The 18,908-nt window shown below is 32.6% G+C and overlaps 1 protein-coding gene across 1 annotated transcript in view; it reads left to right on the top strand.

Annotated features, from left to right (window-relative positions):
- Positions 1-17,868, top strand: part of LOC143242334 (lachesin-like) — a 51,654-nt gene extending 33,786 nt beyond the window's left edge. Inside the window, exons 8-10 of the mRNA XM_076485694.1 lie at positions 10,747-10,863; positions 11,510-11,601; positions 13,094-17,868. Coding sequence (XP_076341809.1) covers positions 10,747-10,863; positions 11,510-11,601; positions 13,094-13,156 — 272 coding nt within the window. The 3' untranslated portion in view covers positions 13,157-17,868. The remainder of the gene's footprint in view (positions 1-10,746; positions 10,864-11,509; positions 11,602-13,093) is intronic.
- The last annotated feature ends 1,040 nt before the right edge of the window (positions 17,869-18,908 follow it).

Genomic DNA, 18,908 nt, shown 5'->3' with positions numbered 1-18,908 from the left:
TTCTAGTGTTAACAATAGTATCATTACCCCTTGTAGTCAGCTTTCTTACAGAATTGTGTTGTTCTTTAAAAAGCTTAAATACAGGGTGAAACAGAAATTACCAGCCAATAATTATAATAGACAATCAATAAATATTACAGTTTGAAACTTATTGTATTTAGAACTTGGTTTTCAATACAACTTTCCAATGTGTATTGAAACATATTACAGTTTGAAACTTATTGTATTTAGATCTTGGTTTCCAATACAACTTTCCTATGTGTATTGAAACATATTACAGTTTGAAACTTATTGTATTTAGATCTTGAATTTCAATACAACTTTCCAATGTGTATTGAAACTTATTACAGTTTGAAACTTATTGTATTTAGAACTTGGTTTTCAATACAACTTTCCTATGTGTATTGAAACATATTACAGTTTGAAACTTATTGTATTTAGATCTTGAATTTCAATACAACTTTCCAATGTGTATTGAAACATATTACAGTTTGAAACTTATTGTATTTAGAACTTGGTTTTCAATACAACTTTCCTATGTGTATTGAAACATATTACAGTTTGAAACTTATTGTATTTAGATCTTGGTTTTCAATACAACTTTCCTATGTGTATTGAAACATATTACAGTTTGAAACTTATTGTATTTAGATCTTGGTTTTCAATACAACTTTCCTATGTGTATTGAAACATATTACAGTTTGAAACTTATTGTATTTAGATCTTGGTTTTCAATACAACTTTCCTATGTATATTGAAACATATTACAGTTTGAAACTTATTGTATTTAGATCATGGTTTTCAATACAACTTTCCTATGTGTATTGAAACATATTACAGTTTGAAACTTATTGTATTTAGAACTTGGATTTCAATATAACTTTCCTATGTGTATTGAAACATATTACAGTTTGAAACTTATTGTATTTAGATCTTGGTTTTCAATACAACTTTCCTATGTGTATTGAAACATATTACAGTTTGAAACTTATTGTATTTAGAACTTGGTTTTCAATACAACTTTCCAATGTGTTTTGAAACATATTACAGTTTGAAACTTATTGTATTTAGATCTTGGTTTTCAATACAACTTTCCTATGTGTATTGAAACATATTACAGTTTGAAACTTATTGTATTTAGATCTTGGATTTCAATACAACTTTCCTATGTGTATTGAAACATATTACAGTTTGAAACTTATTGTATTTAGATCTTGGATTTCAATACAACTTTCCTATGTATATTGAAACATATTACAGTTTGAAACTTATTGTATTTAGATCTTGGTTTTCAATACAACTTTCCTATGTGTATTGAAACATATTACAGTTTGAAACTTATTGTATTTAGATCTTGGATTTCAATACAACTTTCCTATGTATATTGAAACATATTACAGTTTGAAACTTATTGTATTTAGATCTTGGTTTTCAATACAACTTTCCAATGTGTATTGAAACATATTACAGTTTGTAACTTATTGTATTTAGATCTTGGTTTTCAATACAACTTTCCTATGTGTATTGAAACACAGCATTAAAAACAAGCGAAGATAAAACTTGTGAAAACGTAAGTATATTTAGGCTAATATCAATACAAACAATGAAACTTGATGTAAATCAACCCATACATAGGTCAAAGCAACGCCATCTGACGATAGAATATTTTAGGATTAAGAAAGATGCAATTGCCCTTAAAGCAAGGCCACGAGAGAAGATATCAGCAAAAAGACTGTGACGTCCTCAAAGGAAAACACTTCAAGTAGCTGCTGTCTATGGAAGTCATTAAAAGGCTTAATAATTACTTTCATTTAGTGAAGTGTAATGAATTATAACAATTCTTAAATAAACAACATTTTTACATCTGTGAGTATCTTGAGAATTAGTAAGTTCTGACAGAAAATACAGGGAACACAAAAATGGGACAGACGTACACGTCAAATGGAAAAGTTATGAGAAGTTTCGAGGTTCGTCTTAGCTAGTTACACACATACTAGCAACTAAAGATTTAAAATTGAGTTAAATTACAAGACAGTTTCGAGGTCTAATAACGTACAATAATTGTACAGATTATGTCGTACGGTGGCTGTGAGAAACTGGCGACTAAAACGTTATAAAATAATAATGGTAAATACTTTGTAATATTATAATACTTTTATAGACGAACACGACAAACAACGTCGCGGACAACATCCTATCATTGGGTTGTCAGTGAGCCTCGGGCAATTTTTTTTATCACTAGTTCGAATGTTAGATCTTAGTGATTTTAGTGGCATTCTGTCTTCTTAACCTTCTCAATTCTTCGCTCAGTGAAAGTGAACCACAATGTAACCAACACGGCTAAGAAGCGGTTAATTTGAAATAGAGAACTGGAGCCGATGATGGCATTAAGACGTGAAATTTCTAAGGTTTGATGTATGTGAATCTGTCTCAAAAGTTAATCAGTTGTTCAGGTTACTTCATTCACAAGAACAATAGGAACAATGTTCTGAAACTCTAAACCAAACACTGCCTTTACACGCCATAAGAACCATATAGAGTGGTCATGACGTCATCACAAAACACTCTACATATGCTTACGTTACCTTCTTCATGGTCAAACTGGTCTACATGCGAGTTTTATAAACTCGTTCCCCTTGGTTTTACAAATGCGGTTATCTATGTTGTTTATTTGTTTATTATTAAGCACAAGCTCCACTCAATGAATCATCTATGCTGTGCACACCTCAAAAATCAAAACCCTGTTTGTAACGTTTCACGTCCTCAGACTTAGTCTGAGCCACCAGGGGGACACGTAGATGTCTTAACAGAGTAAATGTGGCCCGGCATGGCCAAGTGGATAAGGCACTCGACTCGTAATCCGAGGGTCGTGGGTTTGAATCCTCTTCGCACCAAACGTGCTCGCCCTTTCAGCCATGGGGGTGTTATAATGTGACGGTCAATCTCACTATTCGTTGGCAAAAGAGTAGCACAAAAGTTGGCAGTGGGTGGTGATGACTAGCTGCCTTCCCTCTAGTCTTACACTTAAAAATTAGGGATAGCTAACGCAGCTAGCCCTCGTGTAGTATTGCGCAAAATTTAAAACAACCAACCAAACAGTTATCGTGTATGCAGTATAATACCTTAAAAGTTACAGTTACAAACGTTGAAAGCTGGCGAAGCTTAGAAACCAATTGGTCTAAAATTTGTGATAAAATCACGTTAACAGCACAACTTTTTCACTATATATCAACCATAAACAACGCCGACAAAACGTTTCGCCCAATATCAGAGCTCATCAGACTGTCTTGAGTAAAAAAAGAAAAAGACATATTTGTGGTACGTATACTCTCGATACAAGTCATCTGTTACAATAAAGTTTGTTATAGTAAATCTGTAATGGACATAGTGTGGTAAGTATACTATTTATACAAGTCATCTGTTACAATAAAGTTTGTTATAGTAAATCTGTAATGGACATAGTGTGGTAAGTATACTATTTATACAAGTCATCTGTTACAATAAAGTTTGCTATAGTAAATCTGTAATGGACATAGTGTGGTAAGTATACTATTTATACAAGTCATCTGTTACAATAAAGTTTGTTATAGTAAATCTGTAATGGACATAGTGTGGTAAGTATACTATTTATACAAGTCATCTGTTACAATAAAGTTTGTTATAGTAAATCTGTAATGGACATAGTGTGGTAAGTATACTATTTATACAAGTCATCTGTTACAATAAAGTTTGTTATAGTAAATCTGTAATGGACATAGTGTGGTAAGTATACTCTCGATACAAGTCATCTGTTACAATAAAGTTTGTTATAGTAAATCTGTAATGGACATAGTGTGGTAAGTATACTATTTATACAAGTCATCTGTTACAATAAAGTTTGTTATAGTAAATCTGTAATGGACATAGTGTGGTAAGTATACTATTTATACAAGTCATCTGTTACAATAAAGTTTGCTATAGTAAATCTGTAATGGACATAGTGTGGTAAGTATACTCTCTATACAAGTCATCTGTTACAATAAAGTTTGTTATAGTAAATCTGTAATGGACATAGTGTGGTAAGTATACTATTTATACAAGTCATCTGTTACAATAAAGTTTGTTATAGTAAATCTGTAATGGACATAGTGTGGTAAGTATACTCTCTATACAAGTCATCTGTTACAATAAAGTTTGTTATAGTAAATCTGTAATGGACATAGTGTGGTAAGTATACTATTTATACAAGTCATCTGTTACAATAAAGTTTGTTATAGTAAATCTGTAATGGACATAGTGTGGTAAGTATACTATTTATACAAGTCATCTGTTACAATAAAGTTTGTAATAGTAAATCTGTAATGGACATAGTGTGGTAAGTATACTCTCTATACAAGTCATCTGTTACAATAAAGTTTGTTATAGTAAATCTGTAATGGACATAGTGTGGTAAGTATACTCTCTATACAAGTCATCTGTTACAATAAAGTTTGTTATAGTAAATCTGTAATGGACATAGTGTGGTAAGTATACTATTTATACAAGTCATCTGTTACAATAAAGTTTCTTATAGTAAATCTGTAATGGACATAGTGTGGTAAGTATACTATTTATACAAGTCATCTGTTACAATAAAGTTTGTAATAGTAAATCTGTAATGGACATAGTGTGGTAAGTATACTATTTATACAAGTCATCTGTTACAATAAAGTTTGTAATAGTAAATCTGTAATGGACATAGTGTGGTAAGTATACTATTTATACAAGTCATCTGTTACAATAAAGTTTGTTATAGTAAATCTGCAATGGACATAGTGTGGTAAGTATACTATTTATACAAGTAATCTGTTACAATAAAGTTTGTTATAGTAAATCTGTAATGGACATAGTGTGGTCAGTATACTATTTATACTAGTCATCTGTTACAATAAAGTTTGTTATAGTAAATCTGTAACGGACATAGTGTGGTAAGTATACTCTCTATACAAGTCATCTGTTACAATAAAGTTTGTTATAGTAAATCTGTAATGGACATAGTGTGGTAAGTATACTATTTATACAAGTCATCTGTTACAATAAAGTTTGTTATAGTAAATCTGTAATGGACATAGTGTGGTAAGTATACTATTTATACAAGTCATCTGTTACAATAAAGTTTGTTATAGTAAATCTGTAATGGACATAGCGTGGTAAGTATACTATTTATACAAGTCATCTGTGACAATAAAGTTTGTTATAGTAAATCTGTAATGGACATAGTGTGGTAAGTATACTATTTATACAAGTCATCTGTTACAATAAAGTTTGTTATAGTAAATCTGTAATGGACATAGTGTGGTAAGTATACTATTTATACAAGTCATCTGTTACAATAAAGTTTGTAATAGTAAATCTGTAATGGACATAGTGTGGTAAGTATACTATTTATACAAGTCATCTGTTACAATAAAGTTTGTTATAGTAAATCTGTAATGGACATAGTGTGGTAAGTATACTATTTTTACAAGTCATCTGTTACAATAAAGTTTGTTATAGTAAATCTGTAATGGACATAGTGTGGTAAGTATACTATTTATACAAGTCATCTGTTACAATAAAGTTTGTAATAGTAAATCTGTAATGGACATAGTGTGGTAAGTATACTATTTATACAAGTCATCTGTTACAATAAAGTTTGTTATAGTAAATCTGTAATGGACATAGTGTGGTAAGTATACTATTTATACAAGTCATCTGTTACAATAAAGTTTGTTATAGTAAATCTGTAATGGACATAGTGTGGTAAGTATACTATTTATACAAGTCATCTGTTACAATAAAGTTTGTTATAGTAAATCTGTAATGGACATAGTGTGGTAAGTATACTATTTATACAAGTCATCTGTTACAATAAAGTTTGTAATAGTAAATCTGTAATGGACATAGTGTGGTAAGTATACTATTTATACAAGTCATCTGTTACAATAAAGTTTGTTATAGTAAATCTGCAATGGACATAGTGTGGTAAGTATACTATTTATACAAGTCATCTGTTACAATAAAGTTTGTAATAGTAAATCTGTAATGGACATAGTGTGGTAAGTATACTATTTATACAAGTCATCTGTTACAATAAAGTTTGTTATAGTAAATCTGTAATGGACATAGTGTGGTAAGTATACTATTTATACAAGTCATCTGTTACAATAAAGTTTGTAATAGTAAATCTGTAATGGACATAGTGTGGTAAGTATACTATTTATACAAGTCATCTGTTACAATAAAGTTTGTTATAGTAAATCTGTAATGGACATAGTGTGGTAAGTATACTATTTATACAAGTCATCTGTTACAATAAAGTTTGTTATAGTAAATCTGTAATGGACATAGTGTGGTAAGTATACTATTTATACAAGTCGTCTCTTACAATAAAGTTTGTTATAGTAAATCTGTAATGGACATAGTGTGGTAAGTATACTATTTATACAAGTCATCTGTTACAATAAAGTTTGTAATAGTAAATCTGTAATGGACATAGTGTGGTAAGTATACTATTTATACAAGTCATCTGTTACAATAAAGTTTGTTATAGTAAATCTGTAATGGACATAGTGTGGTAAGTATACTATTTATACAAGTCATCTGTTACAATAAAGTTTGTAATAGTAAATCTGTAATGGACATAGTGTGGTAAGTATACTATTTATACAAGTCATCTGTTACAATAAAGTTTGTTATAGTAAATCTGTAATGGACATAGTGTGGTAAGTATACTATTTATACAAGTCATCTGTTACAATAAAGTTTGTTATAGTAAATCTGTAATGGACATAGTGTGGTAAGTATACTATTTATACAAGTCGTCTCTTACAATAAAGTTTGTTATAGTAAATCTGTAATGGACATAGTGTGGTAAGTATACTATTTATACAAGTCATCTGTTACAATAAAGTTTGTTATAGTAAATCTGTAATGGACATAGTGTGGTAAGTATACTTTTATACAAGTCATCTGTTACAATAAAGTTTGTTATAGTAAATCTGTAATGGACATAGTGTGGTAAGTATACTATTTATACAAGTCATCTGTTACAATAAAGTTTGTTATAGTAAATCTGTAATGGACATAGTGTGGTAAGTATACTATTTATACAAGTCATCTGTTACAATAAAGTTTGTTATAGTAAATCTGTAATGGACATAGTGTGGTAAGTATACTATTTATAAAAGTCATCTGTTACAATAAATTTTGTTGTAGTAAATCTGTAATGGACATAGTGTGGTAAGTATACTATTTATACAAGTCATCTGTTACAATAAAGTTTGTTATAGTAAATCTGTAATGGACATAGTGTGGTAAGTATACTATTTATACAAGTCATCTGTTACAATAAAGTTTGTTATAGTAAATCTGTAATGGACATAGTGTGGTAAGTATACTATTTATACAAGTCATCTGTTACAATAAAGTTTGTTATAGTAAATCTGTAATGGACATAGTGTGGTAAGTATACTATTTATACAAGTCATCTGTTACAATAAAGTTTGTTATAGTAAATCTGTAATGGACATAGTGTGGTAAGTATACTATTTATACAAGTCGTCTGTTACAATAAAGTTTGTTATAGTAAATCTGTAATGTACATAGTGTGGTAAGTATACTATTTATACAAGTCATCTGTTACAATAAAGTTTGTTATAGTAAATCTGTAATGTACATAGTGTGGTAAGAATACTATTTATACAAGTCATCTGTTACAATAAAGTTTGTTATAGTAAATCTGTAATGTACATAGTGTGGTAAGTATACTATTTATACAAGTCATCTGTTACAATAAAGTTTGTTATAGTAAATCTGTAATGTACATAGTGTGGTAAGTATACTCTCTATACAAGTCATCTGTTACAATAAAGTTTGTTATAGTAAATCTGTAATGGACATAGTGTGGTAAGTATACTATTTATTCAAGTCATCTGTTACAATAAAGTTTGTTATAGTAAATCTGTAATGTACATAGTGTGGTAAGAATACTATTTATACAAGTCATCTGTTACAATAAAGTTTGTTATAGTAAATCTGTAATGTACATAGTGTGGTAAGTATACTATTTATACAAGTCATCTGTTACAATAAAGTTTGTTATAGTAAATCTGTAATGTACATAGTGTGGTAAGTATACTCTCTATACAAGTCATCTGTTACAATAAAGTTTGTTATAGTAAATCTGTAATGGACATAGTGTGGTAAGTATACTATTTATTCAAGTCATCTGTTACAATAAAGTTTGTTATAGTAAATCTGTAATGGACATAGTGTGGTTGAAATATCTTATACATTCTTATTCTCGGAAAAACCCTAAGGAACCGAATCAAGATTAGTGTTTCAAAACACAAGATGCCTAATAGGAATGTGTGATCATAAATATAATTTTTCATTCTTTGACAGATTGTTTAGGCAGAGTATTCATGATGAAACTTTGTAAAATGGAAACGTCATCCTCTACACTTGTGTCTCCACAACAGGCAGTTGTTGTCTATTCTACAATGTTTCATCAGAATTGTTTATCATTACGTTTCTCCAGCAAAAGACGTTGATAGAATTAGAATAAACCTGGTTGGTTGGTGATGATAGGCTTAACTGATCAGATATTAGAAGAAAGATGATTGGTTGGTCATAATAGGCTTAACTGATCAGACATTAGAAGAAAACTGATTGGTTGGTTATAATACAATTTACTTATCAGAACAGCAGTCCCTTATTGTAACAGTTATTTAGTGAAATTCTATTAAAATATTACTTTATACAAAGAAAATACGTAGTATGCAAATAAATGTACTACATTTATCCCCGTAGTTCAAATAAATGTACTTCACAATGAGAAATTTTCCAACATGAGCACTTTCCCTTTATTCTTCAAGTTAGAATTGGAATTAAATGTTCGTTTTGGATACAATAACGAGTCACTCACCTTGGGTAATTCGAAACGTTTCAATCTCCAAGGTAAGGCTTACCAAGTCAACATAAGAAGTCATGGAAGGGGTTAAAGGCCTCCCAAGGCCATTAAAATTAATAATTTAAATGGTGTAAGTTGGTAAAGCATTGAAACACCAATTTGTCTCTCTCTGAGGACTTCGTGATAAGATCGACCTAAATTACACTATCCAAAATAAGTTGTTATTCGCTACCTAAAACTTGGTGTTAAAGCAGGTTTAAAGTTCTCTGAGAGTCGAAGGTTTCGAATTCCCATCACACCAAACGTGCTCGACCCTTATAACCGTGGATGTGTTATGACGTCACGGTCAATCCCACTATTCGTTGGTAAAAGAGTAGCCCAAGAGTTGATGGTGGGTGGTGATGACCAGCTGCCTTCCCTATAGTCTTACACTACTAAATTATAGACTGCTTACGCAGATAGGCCTCGTGTAAGTTTGCAAGAAATTGAAAACAACAATAAAAATTTTGGTTATTTCTTTTATTTTAATTTCAAGAAAAGTGCTAACTTTAATTTCCTTTTATTCTTGTTACTACCACAATCCATACACTGTTTAGCTAACTTATGGAAACGACGAACACGTCTACTTTAAGGGCTATCTGGGCATTACATTTCTGACATTTTCAATTGAGAAGACAACTAGTTAATACCACCAATTGACAAAGCTTGGGGAACTTTTTGTCTTATCGTATGATACGGATTTTCACTTTGTTCATATAGTACACCTTCTTCAAATATTGAGAACGGGTCATGGTCCCTCGATTCCACGGTCCGGTCACGAAAAACGTTTTGCCATGCCCGGTCTGCTTTATGAAATAATTCCCCAATGTATTATACTTTTAAGAAAACAGCTTAACATGAAAATACCACACCTCCAAAATGATTATTTATATTTCTTCACGTACCCGGTTATCAGAAAGAATAATTTATAATGAGTAACCACGTTTCTCCTGTCAGTTCAAACATCTAACTACCGTTTTGATTTTGTTAAGAGTCGAATGCTATCATACCATTGGTTTTCAAGTTTCTAAGTTGTATTGTTAAACATGGTCAGAAGTTGCTGTTGTAAACTTTACGTTAACTGGTGAGAAAATCGCTTTCTCTTAGCTTCTCAATCAAAGAAATTCGCCTGTAATCTTCGGAGATTAACTTAGGCTTCATTTCATTTCAAACGAAACGTTATAGCAGACAGATTATAAACCAAATTATGAACGGAATTTTTCAATAACTTGAATGAGTTTTACTTGTTTTAAGCAGAGAGTCAATCGTACTAAGATACAATTTGTATTTTAAGAGCAGAATAAAAACCTTTAGGACCTAAAACATTGTTTTCATCGCTGAACCTGTCGACTGTCGTCTTACCCAAGATTAGAAATCTGGTTATAGAACAAAATAATTGAATAGATTATTTCAATAACGTTAGATGCTCGGCCTGGCCAGGTGGTTAAGGCACTCGACTCGTAAGCCGAGAGTCACGAATTCGAATCCCCGTCACACCAAAGCCGAGGTGGCTTTATAATGTGACGGTCAATCTAATATCCGTTGGTAAAAGAGTAGCTCAAGAGTTGGGTTACACTAGTCTGACACTGTAAAATTATGGAAGACTAGCGCAGATAGCCCTCGTGTAGCTTTGCGCGAAATTCAAATCAGTAATGTAAATCACAAAGCGTGAGACTTGAGTGACTCTAGTATGCCCAAACAATCGATATCGATGAAACTGAGAAATTGTTCTGAAATAAAAAAACTTCCTTTCTTTTATTTACGCTTTCGCATAATTCTTCTCTTCTATTTTACAGAGATTCCGGCACCTGTGACGTCACCGCAGCCTTATCTTCCGGATACGCTACAACCAAAGTCAGAAAAACTGTGGAATAGTTACTCCCATAACGTGGTCTCTAAGCCTAACGAGAAAGGTATAATATGATAATCATACAACGATCTGATTAAAGATCTGTTATAAACGTGTAAGTTTGGTGTTTGCATGTACAAATAATGTTCAACGAACATAATTCAAGGTCTAATAAATATATTTTATCAATGTTGTTTCATAATCAGGATTGTTTTATTGTTAAACGCAAAGATACCCCCAATGGACGATTTGTCCTGTGCTCACTACAGGTATCGCAATGTGGTTTTTTAGCGATATAAGTCATCAGACATAACCATTAAATCGCTGAGTTATTGAGATGGGCTTGTATCTAGGGAAATATTAGTTGTTGTTTTCAGTTTTTGCTAGACGAAGACTACGTTTATCATATGTTTTAAAATGTAAAAGTGAGTTTTAATTGGATAAAAAAAACAACAGTGTTTCATGTTGGTATTTTGGTTTATAAATTGTACTCTACGACACAGATCTCTCTGTTTTAAGGAGAAATTTATACACTTTGTGATATTCGTCATTTCAAACAAGCACTTTTCTTTATTTATGTCAACCTACTCTAAATGTTATGTATCAAACGTTATTCATTTTAAAGTGAGATGCACCACGTTTCTCCTAGGCCTACTTCTCTTTACCATTTGTTATCGAATACTCTCGAAACCACAGTGTCTCTTTTCTAGATATTTCTACAGATGTGATAGACGACACTCACGATGTTGTACATCCGGACATCATCCGGTTACTCCTCCAGAAGATAACACGGCTGTTTCTGGTAAGTTGTGCATACGTGCGCTTCTTAAGACTACAGTGAGGGTTGCTAGTCATTTATCACCCACCGCTAACTCTTGGGCTAGTCTTTTATCAACGAATAGTGGGATTTACTGTCACATTATAACACCTCTGCGGCTGAAAGAGAGAGGATTTTTGGTATGATAAGGATTCGAACCAACAACCCTCAGATTGTGAGTCGAGCGCCCTCACCACTTGGCCATGTCGGGCCAATATGTGTAGGTACACAAGAAAACAACTAAAGATTCAAGCCTCTGCAGTTAAATAAATATATATTTATTTTTGAAGAAAATACATCCTTTTTCAAACAGCTCCCTCTTTCGGTGAAGTTACGTCCAAAAACATTATCAATTATGCTGTCACAATGAGCAGACTTTTGTAAGGCAGTTAGTCGTGAATAATTTGCTAACTATTTTAATATCTAGATGCGGTTATTATACGTTAGTTGAATACTATTAAAAAATTGAAACAGAAAATGTCCTCATTATTGTCAGTTTATCAATTTATTATTACTTTGTTCGCGTTGTGTCAGTTCTTCAGTTTGAAAACAGAAAAACAAATCTTATAGTAGAAAGACACCTTCGAGGTTCACATAAGATCCTTCACAGTAACTTAGAACTACTGGCCTAAGATAGAACCATGAAGATCCACTCAAGGTACTCCCTAATAATCTTAGGTCTACTGGCCTGAGACAGGAAAATCAACCAGCAGTACACACAGTCTAAGTCATGCACCTATCAAAACAACCAGAATAAAGCATATGGTAAACTTTCCAATCTGTAACTTGGTAGACAGTTCATAGTATAAATATGAAGTATTCATTACTGTTAGTTCTAACACAAACTTGGTGGACAGTCCTTAGTATAAATATGAAGTATTCATTACTGTTAGTTCTAACACAAACTTGGTAGACAGTCCTTAGTATAAATATGAAGTATCCATTACTGTTAGTTCTAACACAAACTTGGTAGACAGTCCTTAGTATAAATATGAAGTATCCATTACTGTTAGTTCTAACACAAACTTGGTAGACGGTTGTTAGTATAAATATGAAGTATTCATTACTGTTAGTTTCTGACACAAACTTGGTAGAATAATATATTTTAGAACTGTAAACTGTAAATAGTTTTATGAAGTGCAGTGATCTTATGTTTTTGACAATAATAGTTATTGTGTGAGACTTGTTTATTGAAAATAAATTTTCTCAAGCCTTAAATTAGTGGCAGAAACTAACACGACATCCTTTATGTTTGTTTGTGTGTGTGTATGGTTTATTGTTCATCACAGACGAAATTATTTATTAATTATTTTTTTATTATTTATTACGTACGGCCTTGAAATATTTCACTCCCTAACATTCTTACAGAAGGCATCATTTTTAGAGTGAATAATAAATAGGTGTGAATGTTCTAGAAAGTTTTAAGAAATCATTTGTTTTGATCCCATGTAAATATTTATGTCATTTCTTTCTACAGAAAAAAGTGCATACAACGACTCGGCGTCGTCTTTTCCGCTGCCACGAACACTTGTGGTTATAAGTTTGGTGTTTTTGCTTGGAACCTGCAGCCACTAGACCGTAACATCCCGGGCTCCAGATGAGGAAGAAGACATTGACTTGTGTGGGCAAAGACTTTTATCATGGTGTTTACCTAGAACTCGACGTTCAGCAATTTTCTTAGGGAAACTCTTTTCAGTGACAAAATATAATATTTCCAAGCGACCACTTGTCTCTGTCACTGAAATCTTATGTATATTCATGTTGATTACGACGAAAAACATGAAACCGATAGCCCTCACAGTGTGCCAAAGTTATCATAGAGGATTCATCAGTGCCACGCCCCCTAGCGATGCTCAAATAGGACTCCCAACCAGCCTTCCTGAGACTGGAACTTTTATCTTCCGCTTTTTGCTTCTGTAGTCAGTTTCACTGGATCATAACTGGTGCTGGCCGATAAATTTATCCGGATCTAGAACATGCTGTAATATCTTGTCAGACATGTTTGATAGAGTTAAGATTCAATTTAAGATAGAAAGTCCTTATTCACAACTAATCATTACATCAAAGTCAGGGTAAGGAGTTATCTCAGTGCTTCATCACGTCTTATATATTGATTTCACAAACTTTAGCCAAGTTTTGCCGCTCTTCACACGTTAAAATCTCTGTTCATTAATGCTTAACAATAACGTCCTCTAGTGAGAAACTGCCAAACTTGTTTTGATGCTGACATCCGGAGACCTTGTTTGTTCTTCTCCATAATACTACTGTCACGGAGTTTAGATATTCCAACGTGTTAGCTCATTAAAATGTCCATATAAGACATCATTCAAGGAGTTTCTCATTCGCAAAATGCTGTAGTTAAATCAAAATGTTTTAAACTTTACATAGTTGCATCAAATCTGATATTCCTTATCTTCAGGAAAGCGCTTGTTCTATCTTACCCTTAGCAACAAATAAAACGTTAGCTATTCCAAGTTCCAGACGCCCTATCGTTGATCTCTTCACAAACGTAACCATTTCTATTTCCTTTTTCTATAACTTCTAATAGTAATTTTGAGAAGCTAACACTAAATCACGAAGACACGCTGCAATAATTATAGCGCCCACGTTACATGGATTATCATGTTAATATTACAGTGTTATCAGAAGGGCCCAGAACTACCATTGAGATAAGTCTCTGATATAAGGATGACGAAAACTGAGATGCAGACGACGTAGTTTTCTCGTTTTCGATTTCAAGTTAGATATTTATTGCCTCGTCTTTTAACAAGCCTTTCTGAACCATTTTAGAAATTAGCCATTTATTTTAACTTTATTAAAAATAGCTAGCAAACTTTCTTTATTGAATCTAACATAGAATATTTGACTAGTGAGTTATAACAAGTATGAAGGTTTTCCATGCAAATTGAATTGTTATTAAGTTTTATTGGTGCATAGATATATATATATATATACATCTAGATACATGCTTCACAGACCAATGATTCGTTACCAAGCATCTAAACGGACCAATAGTAAGTTGCTTGACTTCATAATTTGGGGACGATTTACAGAAAAAAAAACTAACTCAGATACTTCATATAAATAACTAACTCTGTAAAGGCACCACTGAACCATAACAGTCTATAGTAATTACATAATTCTAGTCACTATAGTGATACCACTGAACCTTAATAACCACTAGTAAGTACATAATTCTAGTCACTATAGTGATACCACTGAACCTTAATAACCACTAGTAAGTACATAAGTATAGTATCTATAGTGATACCACTGAATCTTAATAGTCACTAACAAGTACATAATTCTAGTCACTATAGTGATACCACTGAACCTTAATAACCACTAGTAAGTACATAATTCTAGTCACTATAGTGATACCACTGAACCTTAATAACCACTAGTAAGTACATAATTATAATCACTATAGTGATACCACTGAACCTTAATAACCACTAGTAAGTACATAATTCTAGTCACTATAGTGATACCACTGAACCTTAATAACCACTAGTAAGTACATAATTCTAGTCACTATAGTGATACCACTGAACCTTAATAACCACTAGTAAGTACATAATTCTAGTCACTATAGTGATACCACTGAACCTTAATAACCACTAGTAAGTACATAATTCTAGTCACTATAGTGATACCACTGAACCTTAATAACCACTAGTAAGTACATAATTCTAGTCACTATAGTGATACAACTGAGCCTTACTAACCACTAGTAAGTACATAATTCTAGTCACTATAGTGATACAACTGAACCTTAATAAACACTAGTAAGTACATAATTATAGTCTCTATAGTGATACCACTGAACCTTAATAACCACTAGTAAGTACATAATTATAGTCACTATAGTGATACCACTGCACCTTAATAACCACTAGTAAGTACAGAATTATAGTCACTATAGTGATACCACTGAAACTTAATAACCACTAATAAGTACATAATTCTAGTCACTATAGCGATACGACTGAACCTTAATAACCACTAGTAAGTACATAATTATAGTATCTGTAGTGATACCACTGAACCTTAATAGTAACTAACAAGTACATAATTCTAGTCACTATAGTGATACCACTGAACCTTACTACTCACTAACAAGTACATAATTCTAGTCACTATAGTGATACCACTGAACCTTAATAGTCACTAACAAGTACATAATTCTAGTCACTATAGTGATACCACTGAACCTTAATAGTCACTAACAAGTACATAATTCTAGTCACTTTCGTGATACCACTGAACCTTAATAACCACTAGTAAGTACATGATTCTAGTCACTATAGTGATACCACTGAACCTTAATAACCACTAGTAAGTACATAATTCTAGTCACTCTAGTGATACCACTGAACCTTAATAGTCACTAATAAGTACATAATTCTAGTCACTATAGTGATACCACTGAACCTTAATTGTCACTAACAAGTACATAATTCTAGTCACTATAGTGATACCACTGAACCTTAATTGTCACTAACAAGTACATAATTCTAGTCACTATAGTGATACCACTGAACCTTAATAGTCACTAACAAGTACATAATTCTAGTCACTATAGTGATACCACTGAACCTTAATAGTCACTAACAAGTACATAATTCTAGTCACTATAGTGATACCACTGAACCTTAAAAACCACTAGTAAGTACATTATTATAGTCTCTATAGTGATACCACTGAACCTTAATAACCACTAGTAAGTACATAATTCTAGTCAGTATAGTGATACCACTGAACCTTAATAACCACTAGTAAGTACATAATTCTAGTCTCTATAGTGATACCACTGAACATTAATAGTCACTAACAAGTACATAATTCTAGTCACTATAGTGATACCACTGAACCTTAATAACCACTAGTAAGTACATAATTCTAGTCACTATATTGGTACCACTAAACCTAAATTGTTACAAATACATAATTATAGTCTCTGTAATGGTACCACTAAACCTTAATCGTCACTAATAAGTTTATAATTGTAGTATCTACAATGGTACCACTAAACATTAGTAGTTGCTAGTAAGCACATAATTCTAGTCTCTACAATGGTACCACTAAACTTTAAGAGTCTCTAGTAAATATATAATTCTAGTGTGTATAGTGGTACCAAAGAACCTTAATAGTCGCTAATATGTACATAATTCTAGTGTCTATTATGGTACCATTGAACATTAAATACATTATCACATCTGAGAAAAACAAATGTGAAAACTTTCCGATATGAATTTAACATTTGGATGACAAATAAGTGCAGTGTGCGCCTCACGATTTTCTTTGAAATTCGAAATTTCACACGCATCTTTACGATGAGAGCTCTTATGCACATGTATTGTTTCGGTTCAAAAGATATCAAACAGGTTAACGTATCCTCTCCGTATTCTGAAACGTACGTTTTATGTTCTGTGCAACTGAAAAATATATTTCTTTGTCGGTTCACCTAGTTTAGTACTAAAAATGTATTTTCCTTGTGCTGCCTTAACAAATCCATTATTTTGGTAAAACATATTCGCTAGTCTGTTGGCCAAAACGATTGTGATTGATACTTACCCTTTGGTGTTATGCCCTTGGCACACTTTTTCCTGTATGTTTTCTCTCGTAACTATAAACAGTAAACGTATCGGTTTGGAAAATGATCCTTCCGTCAAAACGAAGAACTGAAGTTCCGGAAGTAATGGTGTCCGTGTCTCCCTCTGACAGCGTGGCAAATGAATATTTTACCTGTATAAGCAGAGGTCTCGTTTCAAATTCTTATATATGTTGTTATTTTCCGACGTTCCTACGGGAAATAAAGGATCCCTTGAAGACTGTGAAACCAGTGATACGACGGTGTTTTCAGGTTTTCATGCTTGTTGGGCCGGAGAGACATCGGACTTCGACGGATCAATAGAAACCTTTATTACCTTATTCAAATTCTAAATGTAAACAGCATCCTATTTCCTTAGGCTTAAAGTACAACTAGCATCAGAGCTTGTGTGAAAACCTTACTTCACTGAACATCTACCAATAGGAGCATCGAGTTACATAAAACAACACCAGGTGGTGTCAGTGTTTAATAGTCGCTAGCATGTACATGGATTCTATGAACATGATAAATATAGTTACATTCATGGTACGATAGCGGATATTGTTGGAACGACTCATATTCAAGTCAAAATTTTTCTGTGCATGTAAACTGTTGAAATTGTATTTCACTAAAAATATCAATAAATATGTCATTCATGATATCGGTATCTACGGAACTCTGTTGTTGGTTTTTTAAATTAATTTTGTTTTACGCACAATACGAACATCCCATGAGTCTGCTGCTGTTACCCTGATAAACTTTCTGAAAATCTAAAACATACTTAAACTTTCATAAGTCAATTTCTTACTGATATTTATTCACTAGATTCATTGTCTCGTGATTTATAAAACGGAAATTTATTTGACACCTAATAACCATTAGATTATCTGGTTCGATCATTAGAACCTGGAGGTCGCCTGTTTAAAATTCAACAGTTTCGTCAGAGAATATGCGGTTATTTATATACACGATTGACGCCTCGGTGATTGAATAAAAATTTAAACCACTAGCACAACCCTAACAGGTTAAAACTTACTAATAAGGTGAAGAAACAACTAAAACACACAGGAACTGACACAATTGGTTCACATACTGAGGCAATACAGGAACTAACATGGTTGGTCCACATGGAACTGATGTGCTTTGTCCACATCCTGAGGTGTACAGGAAGTGACATGGTTGGTTCACTTTCGGACACATATAGGAACTTATGTTGTTGGTCCACATGGAACTGACATGATTGGCTCATATACTGAGGTATATAGGAACAGATATGGCTGGTCCACATGAAACTGGCATGCTTTTTCAACATCCTGAGATATTTAGGAAGTGACATGGCTGGTTCACTTTCGGACACATATAGGAACTTATGTTGCTGGTCCACAAGGAACTGACATGATTGGCTCATATACTGAGGTATATAGGAACTGATATGGCTGGTCCACATGAAACTGGCATGCTTTTTCAACATCCTGAGATATTTAGGAAGTGACATGGCTGGTTCACTTTCGGACACATATAGGAACTTATGTTGCTGGTCCACAAGGAACTGACATGATTGGCTCATATACTGAGGTATATAGGAACTGATAGGGCTGGTCCACATGAAACTGGCATGCTTTTTCAACATCCTGAGATATTTAGGAAGTGACATGGTTGGTTCACTTGGAGACACATACAGGAACTTATGTTGTTGGTC

Source organism: Tachypleus tridentatus, unplaced genomic scaffold, assembly GCF_004210375.1.
Source record: "Tachypleus tridentatus isolate NWPU-2018 unplaced genomic scaffold, ASM421037v1 Hic_cluster_2, whole genome shotgun sequence".
Classification (NCBI taxonomy): Eukaryota; Metazoa; Arthropoda; class Merostomata; order Xiphosura; family Limulidae; genus Tachypleus; species Tachypleus tridentatus.
The sequence above is the reverse complement of the archived record's forward strand: the minus strand, read 5'-3'. Positions and strand labels throughout refer to the sequence as shown.